This window comes from Rhodamnia argentea, chromosome 5 (genome assembly GCF_020921035.1).
Source record: "Rhodamnia argentea isolate NSW1041297 chromosome 5, ASM2092103v1, whole genome shotgun sequence".
NCBI lineage: Eukaryota > Viridiplantae > Streptophyta > Magnoliopsida > Myrtales > Myrtaceae > Rhodamnia > Rhodamnia argentea.
In genome coordinates this window covers 5,858,643-5,867,451 of record NC_063154.1, presented here as the reverse complement: position 1 = coordinate 5,867,451, position 8,809 = coordinate 5,858,643, and the positions used below count along the sequence as shown (strand labels likewise).

General features: G+C 41.8%; 1 protein-coding gene across 4 annotated transcripts; it reads right to left on the bottom strand.

Annotated features, from left to right (window-relative positions):
* Positions 1–4,330: 4,330 nt before the first annotated feature.
* On the bottom strand, positions 4,331–6,922 carry LOC115751302 (F-box/kelch-repeat protein SKIP11-like). Of its 4 annotated transcripts, XM_048278773.1 has the most exons (3): positions 6,728–6,922; positions 4,652–6,090; positions 4,331–4,583 (listed from the first exon to the last, which is right to left on the bottom strand). In XM_048278773.1, the coding sequence occupies exon 2, from the start codon at positions 6,075–6,077 to the stop codon at positions 4,689–4,691; it is 1,389 nt and encodes a 462-aa protein (XP_048134730.1). In that variant the 5' UTR covers positions 6,078–6,090; positions 6,728–6,922; the 3' UTR covers positions 4,331–4,583; positions 4,652–4,688. The 4 variants fall into 4 exon arrangements, with proteins under 4 accessions (XP_048134730.1, XP_030545027.1, XP_048134731.1 ...); XM_030689167.2 differs by having other exon boundaries at positions 4,331–6,090; positions 6,724–6,922; XM_048278774.1 differs by having other exon boundaries at positions 4,331–6,152.
* Positions 6,923–8,809: the final 1,887 nt, after the last annotated feature.

Sequence of the window (8,809 nt, the reverse complement as noted above, 5' to 3'; positions counted from 1 at the left end):
GGCAGTGAAGACGGTTATATATAGAGAGGAGGAGGAGGAGGAGGAGGAGGCAAAGAAATATTTAATTTAATTTCGATAGGGGTAGGGGAGCAAAAAGTGCTGTGCTTGCTTGGAATCTCCTCCACGGGTCGAGTCACGCCAGCCGTGTGTCGGTCTGCACCGTTGGATAGGAAATCTTCCGGATATTTGTCAATCAACGGCTGCCGATCAACGAAGGCGGTGCCATTGGAAAAGACGATAAGTGCTTCCCGAATCACGATCACGTCTCAAAAAAGTTCAGCACATGCGGTGTCGAGGAATATGTGCCCAACACGTTAGCAAAAAGTACAATCAAATTTTTGAATTTATTACGAAAGTGCAATCAAGTACTAAGATTTTAAAAAAGTGCAATCAAATCTCAAAACTCGATACGAAAGTGCAATAGAATCCAAAAATTTTCGAAAGAGGCAATCCACAAAATAAATTAATCCGATCAATTTGACAAATTTTATAATTTAATTATATATTTACGATAAATTTTAGGACTTTTAATATTTTTATCCCCGTGATTTACTTATTGCATTCATAATCGGAGTGGCTTGTGAGTCGTGACTACTGTACAGATCGTCGTGCAAGAGGAACCCATGTTAGAGAAAAGCCTTGTTCCAAGACACGTTAATCATAGTTTGACCAATAAAGGTTGACCGCAGAACAAGCTGAAGAAATCATGCAAAGCTCGCCCATTTTTTTTTTTTACTTCTTCTTTTACTTTTATCGTAACAATGTAATATCTTTCGCAAAGCTCCATCGCTCGATATCCCTCGCGAGCGATTGCCGAAATCGCTTGATGCAAAGCAAAACCTTAGGGAAAGATCAAGGTTTCGATTTTTCTTTTTCTTTTTTCTTTTTCTTCCGGATTCTCTTAGCATTCTTCACTTTTATGTTTTGAGATATCAAAGGCAAAAAAAGTTAATCTCAAATCTGGGGCGGCTCTCCTTTTTCCCGATTCTGATGTAATGGAGCCATGTCGATCGGTTCGAATGCCTTGTCTTTTGTCAGATGGGAACTTTCACAGGCCAAGATTGTCACCTTAAAAGGAGCAAGAAGCCAACCAAAGAAAAGAACAGAATTGGAAAAGAGAGTGGGAACTTTCTATCATCATGGGTTTGCCCGCCCCGCCCGCCCGCTCCACTGTAAGTGGGAAGCGTCACTTTATGCTCCGTCGAAACGAAGAAAAGCCAACGGAGAGTTTCGCATCGGACGGCAGAATTCCAAGCATGAGTTTCATTAGTCAAGAAAAAAAAGGGGGTGATTCAGAAGATGCCAGACGCGGGTTTTGCCATTTGGACTCGAAAGAAAGCCACAAGAGAGAGAGAGAGGGAAGGGATAGTGAAGTTAGGGCACGCATGACAAAATTTTTTTAGTAGAATTTCTACTCTAGAAGTGCTTTTGAAGCAGAAATCCATTGCATAATGTAATTTTCTGTAGCAGAAATCTGTTTGGTTATGTAATTTGATTTTTCTATTTTTTTTTTTTTTTTTTTCTCCAGAAGTAGAAAAACCAACTTCTACTCATAAGTTGATTTCTAAAATAGAAGTGTTGCCATGCGCGCCCTCAATAAGCGACTAGGGAAGATATCGTCGGTAAGATATTCACTTAAAAAAAACTAGATATAAACGACATAGGTTGGAGGGAAATGGTGGTAAAAAAGAGATGGTGGTAGCTTCGCATGGTGAGAAGAATAAGGGCCCGCATGCTAACTTCTAGAAATGAATTTCTCATCCAAAAGTACTTCTAGAGTAGAAATCTATTTGCTAATGCAGCTTTTGAAGTAGAAATCCGTTTGGTTACGCAACGTTACATTTCTACTTCTGAAGTTGTTTTTTAGCCAATTCCAAAGTTAAAAAAGTTACTTTTCTTCAAGAAGTAAAAATCTCTCAACATTAATATCTCTCTCATTTCGGTATTTTTTCATTTTCAATGCATCCTTTCTCCCAACCACGCCTCCGCCATCACCGCCCACCGTCGACCTTCACCTGCCCCCGCCGCCTCCCTCCGACTACCAATCGTCGACCACCGTCGACCATCATCATCGCTCGCCACCACCGCCTCCGTCGAGCCGCCGTCTCTGACCACCAAGTAAAAAATAAATAATAAAATTCATTTTATTATTTTTCGATAGAGATTTTTTGGCCTCCGACAATAGCTTTTTGTAGAAGATTTTGTATTAGTAAAGTTCCAGTAGTACAAAATTTTCAACTATTACCAAACGAATTTCTCCGATCAGAAATCAACTTCTATTTCTAAGTAGAAGTATAAAAAAATAACTTATCAAAAATTGATTTCTGAAGTAGAAGTGTTGCGACACACGCCTAAGCATGCAGTGGAGACCACGTTCGATCATTTCCTTTCCGGTACAAATACTGTCTGCCTGTTTCTCCTAGATTCGAGATCGAGATAGAGAGAGAGAGAGAGAGAGTTGCCATCTTCTTCTCAGGCAACCAAGTGGATATTAGGCCCAAAAGACACAAACAAGGAAAAGAAAATGCCAAGCGCATCGATGTAGGGAAAAGATACCCGTCAGTTTCTTGATCGGTCGCTCGAACTTTTTCATTGGGCCCAAAAAAGGCACACAAAAAAAAAAATGAAAGCAGAAAAAGAAAATGCCAATTCAAAAAAAAAATTAACCAAAAAAAAGAGAGGAAAAACAGGCGGATCAAGAGTCTTGTGAACTTTTTTATCACGACACTTTGATATCCAGATATTCGATAGACGACTTTTTACCCATGTAACTTCGTAGCGGCGAGAGACTAGTCTTTTCAAATTACGAAACTCTTCTTGGTTCAGGTGCAATAAAATTTTGTTTCCCTTTTATCTGTCGAGTTAGGTTCCTCTAATGATGAGGTGGAAAGAGCTCTATTTCCTTATCGGTACTTACATATTTCTCCCAAAAAAAAACCAACCGGTCGAAGAGCGTGCAACCATTTGGACCCCGCTATTCAAGAACCCTTCCACACGGGACCCCCCGGGGTCACTATGGCCGACTGAATCGGATCGATATCATGAATAACCACATCTGAGCTAAGTACGAACCCCTTTTCATGAACGTACTTGGACGATTCCGTTGAACTAAGCATGCAAAATTCACGTCTGCCTGAAGTGACTTCAAGCCCGCCATTCGTTATAACTTTACCTGGTTAAAAAAACCCACCAAGAGGCCCATGACAGGGCTGGGGGCGGAAGGATCGAGCCGGGCGGAACCACGGTTTACGAAACTGAGCCCGCTATTCTCTGCTGATGTTGAAGCCAGCCGATGGGAACTTCCAATTCCACGAGTGAATCAAGTTATTTCGAAGAAAATTGAGAAATATTCGCTAGAAATTTTAAAACTTATCATGAAAGTATAATTAAATCTTAAAATTTACACAAAGTTTAATTAAATCCTAAAACTTATCATTCCGTTAACTCCATCCATTTAGGCCAACGAAAAATATTGACGTGGCCTTTTTTTTTTTTTTTAATAGTTTCATTTGCCCACGTGGATAAAATGTGAAACCATGGACTAAAACGACGTCATTTTGACATAAATTTTAATTTTAACTAAAATATTAATGAAATAAAAGAAAACACCCAAAGGCAAGGCAACGGGCCCTTGACACCGCCTCCACATCGCCGGAAAGGGGTCGGCGAGGGCCCCGATGACCCTCCACCCGGATCTAGGCAAGGTTGATCTGCCCTCGCCCCCGACTATGGTGGCCCTCGCCTAGACCATGCCTTAGGTTGGCAACTACGCAGTATGGTCGATGGCCACCATAGTTGAGTGAGGGTTGGTGATTGTTGCCCAAATCCGAGTGGAGGGTCTCGGGACTCTTGCCGTCTATCGGCGAGCATTGCGGGACCTCGTCAAGGCCTCGATGACTCGACCTGCCCTATTCGACGACGAGACGACACCGGCAAGGGCTTGCCCCCCTTGTCTTTGGATGTTTTTTTTTAACACACTTTTCTTAAAGATTCAATTAATATGTTGGTTAAAAAAATCGAATTTATGCCAAAACAACGTTTTCTCGTTGTAACCACATCATTGCTACATATGCGAAAGAAATTATTAAAAAAAGCCACGAACCATTTTCCGTTTGTCTAAATGAACGGAGTTAATGAAAGAACTTAATTGCACTAATTTGACAAACTTTAAGACTTGATTGCATTTTTTTGTAAGGTTTAGGACACAATTGCACTTTCATGACAAATTTTAGGGCTTCTAGTGCAAGTATCCCAAGAAAATAAGAGTGAAGATAGAGAAAAAGATCCAGATGACTGGCTTTGCATCAGATAAAAAGAGAAGATAATGCAGAGGCATCGCCCAGAATGGAGCAATTGGCAGTTTGTATTATTCGACCCCATCGATGTGCGACCATTTCCTGAAATGCCGCATGTCACTGCAAAGGGAGTTGGTACTAGGCACCAACTCCAAATTTGCAAAAGCATTGTGATGAAAAAAACCTGTGAAAGAAAATCAAGACCTCTTGTTAGGAGAACATCTCTGGAATCAAGAAAACCCGAAACTCCCCTTGCCTCTTCTCTCCCAATCCAGAATGAAAGAAGAGGATAGTGCAGTGGCGCTGCGAGCCTTGCAACCGACCTTACACCCATCTTGCTCAACTCATGGCGTAAGGAAGCGCCACAGGCATGGCATAGGAAAATCCAGTAACTCAGCATCCCATGACAGCACAATTATAGACAAAGTTACTCGATCGCTTCCTGGCGAGCAAGTTCCACCTCGGAGGGCCTTCGCTTGGAACCCAAGAGTTGAGCTCGATGAAATTTTGAGGTCCGCCAATGACGATGAGGCTGTCTCCACAAGCTCGGAAGGCAAGGCCCCATCCATAAGTTGAGGCTGCGCTTTCGGGTAGTCTGCCCACGGGAAACCATATCCTTTGCACCTTATCGTATTTTCTCACTTCCATGTTCGCATAATCAGCGGAGTAAAGTTCATTGTTCACAACCGCAACCAAAGGAGGTGCCTCGGCTGAAGCAGGTATGTCAGTCTCTCTTCCAGGGGACATATCGGGGATTTCAGTCCAACGTCCCGTCTTTAAATCATATTCCTCCCCACATGTGAGAACCCTCCCTTCACTACCACCAATCCCACCAATTACGTAGAACTTGCCATCCATAAACACTCCAGAGCACATCTTCCTCCGTTTGTGCATGCTTGGGAGAGGATGCCATTCGTGAGTTTCGGAGTTGTACATCTCCGCGGAGCTCAGTATGTTATTATGAGGATCCTGCCCACCAGCTACAATAGCTATCTCTCCAAGACTAGCAGATCCAAACAGGCATCTCGGAGCATTCATCCCGCCTTCCGAGGACCAAGAATTTGTTAGAATGCTATATCTGTATATCATGTACGTAGTAAATACAAGAAGCTCAGTGCCCACTGCCAAGGACTCTTTATCAGAAAAGATGAACAATTCGTTCGAGATCATTCTTGGAAGGCGCATCCATCGACCAAGAATTGGGTCAAAAGCCTCCCATTCGAGCAAATTGCAAGAAAAATAAATCCAGTGCTCGACAATACCATTCTGTCTCCTCATCTTATAGAGCTCACCAGTGTTGATCAATGACCGAAAACTCCGATTCAACGAGGCAATGGAACCATAATCAGATCTTGTGCAACGAACAAGACAGTTAATTGACATATCCCTGCCAATGGAATTGATAAGGGAATTCGAATGAGAAGAATCCCCAGCATGACGTTGATTATCCGATTCTTCGCACAGAAAAGCCCGACACACACTGCCTTCTTCTTGTTTGCGATCTTCTTTCGTGTCATCATAGAGGAGACCCTCTTCAACATTACCAAGGTCGAAAACACTCCCATCATTGGACTTTCCATGCCAATCCCAGGAAGTTTTGTCTTGCAAATCAAAGCGCTTGAATGACTTTGTTCGCTGATAATCCTCCATGTCAGCATCGGGCAGACGCTTGCTGCTGCGAATTTCTATCTCGAGCCTACAAGTCTTGGCAGACCAATTGGTTTCTGGCTGGCAAGAGCTCGAGAACATCCTCGAAACCAGACAGGAACGACCCTCCAACATGTCTCCTTTTTATCTATCAATTAAACAGGATAACCGAAGTCACTCACAAACCCAATCAATCCAAGGTAGGAGAAACTGCAAATGCGCTCGAAGCAAAGAGCATTTAATAATCAATAGCTCACCCATCTACCTCAATTAACTCCAAAACCCCCACTTTTAAAATCGATCGTTTCATCACTCCGAGCCAAAACAAATAACCGATTCGAAATAAACAAACCCAAAGAAATAGGGAAGCTTTTTTTTGTAATTCGATGTCAAGTTGCGGTGCATAAAAATCACAATCACCGATACCAAAACACCACGGAAAAAAAAAAAAAAAAAATTCGAAACCGGAACATCTAGTTCAGTTGATCAAACCATCGAGCCAAAAGAACAACATGCTCCAAACACAGACGAGGGCTAGGCAAAGCCCCCACCGCAGTCACCGCTCTCCAAAACGGTAATCCAAGCCCAAGAAATCGAGCATATAACCGGGAGATTCAGCCGATTCGACCGAATCCCCTCGTGATTGCGAATCCAGAGACGACTCGAGCTATCACTGAATCTCCACAACCAAGACACGGCGACTCCCGGAAGCACGAGAGGGGAGAAGACGAAGATGAGGGATCAACAAAAGCGAGAGAGAGAGAGAGAGAGATTTGGCGACTTACTGGTTGGATGGGAGAGGAAGCACTTGATTGGATCGCCTTCCACCCTCCTCCAACACTGGCTTTCCCTCGCTGCGCAGCTTCTGTTCTTCGCGCGCGCGCTCTCTCTCTCTCTCTCTCTCTCTAGTCGTCCTCTAGATTTTCTCTGCAAATCAGAGGAGCTTCAGATGTGGCCCTGGAGCTTCAGATTTGCCCAAATATGGAAAAAGATTTAAACAAAAAAGAAAAAGAAAATGAAGTTTTCCGTTTTATTTACATGTTGACAGGTGTATTTATTCCTTTATTATTATTACTTTTTTTTTTTTGGTTGTTTGATTATTGTTATTAACAGATGGATTGCCCCCTCAACTTTCGCGCAATTGCATTTACCCCCCACCCTCGGGCTGATTTTCGCAGTCGCTTATTGCTCCCAAAATTTTCGAAAAAATGCCATTCATATGCAATAATAATAGTTCGAGAGTTACATCTCTCGAGTTTAGCAAATTTCAAATAACTTCTAAACAAAGTAAAAGCCAAAAACAGAATAACAAAACACAATCTGCGGCTAAAATTACACTCTCATTCCTCCATAACAAGTCCATCACCGTAAAACTTAGACGACCGATAACTGAGATCGGCGACAAGCACACATCGAGATTTCACACTCCATTAATGCGCATTATCTAGTATGGAAAATATTGCTGAATCAAATGCCAATTTATTATCTGTGAAAGTACATATGTCTCTTCTAGTTTGAGACAACGTCATTTGACTGGGATGAGTTTCAAAAAACCGTGCATCTAGTATGGAAAATTCGTCCCGAAAGTGTGACGTCTAAAAATCGGGATCTAGGAGAAAACAATTCACGAGATGATTCGAGATATAAAAATAAATAAAAATTCAGGGTCTGGTCTTTAAATAAATCAAGATTGAGAGAGGTCAAAATTCGAGGGATGACGTTTAAATTTCTCCTTAAATTTGGCAGCAAAAAAACTTACATAGTCCAATGTACAATCTAATGTCGGCGGCACTAGAAAACTATATATATTCGGTCGTATCTCGATTTGCCTTTTCCCTCGCATTAACTCAATTACGGACATACCGCCTAATGCGATCGATTCGAAAAAAAAAAAAATTGATATACTTTCGCAAAAGCCCTGCCAAACAAAATTAGGTCGGCATTCTTAGAAAATCAACAGAAAGCCAAACGCGACATTTATACCGACATTCGTCGACTGACTGGATTAAAATTAAAAGGTTAATAAATAAAGGGAGACTAATCGGACCGAAAGCAACGTCAAGTCAAATCCAATGATCCACCAATGGCCACATCCCCTTGGCATGAAAATGATCGGGCAAAGCCATCCCTCTCTAAAAGACAAGGAGCTTTTTTTTCCCCTCTAGCCAATGTCCTCTAGTCGACACTTGACCCCGTGATTTATCCCTTTCTTCACCTCTCTGAGCCTAAATAAGAAAGAAAATGAAGTAGTACGGCTACGAAGCGATAAGAACCTCCGTTTTTAGGATCCGGATCGCCTAATATTAGAATTTTCATGACATGATTATCATTACTCAAATCAGGCCGTCCAAATGAAAATGGACCGCCTGATTTGAGAGAGAATTTGGATTCAAAAATTTTTCAAACCCAAAAAAAAATTTCCCTTCAAATTTCTTCCCTCCCCCTCAACATACGACATGGCCTATTCTTGGCCGTTTATTTTCATTTAGATGACCTGATTTGAGTAATGATAATCATGTCATGGAGATCCCAATGTTAGGCGATCCAAATCTCTATTTTTAACACGAAGAAAAAAATAATTAGATTATTCAATGCCAGTGTAAAAAACTTCTTTTTATGTTAACTGTCTAATTTATTATTTATTCGAGGATTTTAGCCACTCGTTTTTTTTTTTTTGCACCAATTATTAAAATCAACGGCGGATGAAGCGGCTCCTCAAAACCCATTTAAAAAACAAAAATTATACGGTCAATGAAGGGCATAATCAGTCGTCGTTTTTCTAATTGCCAAAAGCGGGTCCCGCCCAAAAAAGAAAGGAGATTAGAGCGCCGCGTTCCTAACGATGCCCCCAGCTAAGCACGCGACCC

Excerpts from the sequence above, each read along its gene's own strand:
- LOC115751302 (XM_030689167.2), bottom strand. The coding sequence starts at position 6,077 with ATGTTGGAGGGTCGTTCCTGTCTGGTTTCGAGGATGTTCTCGAGCTCT.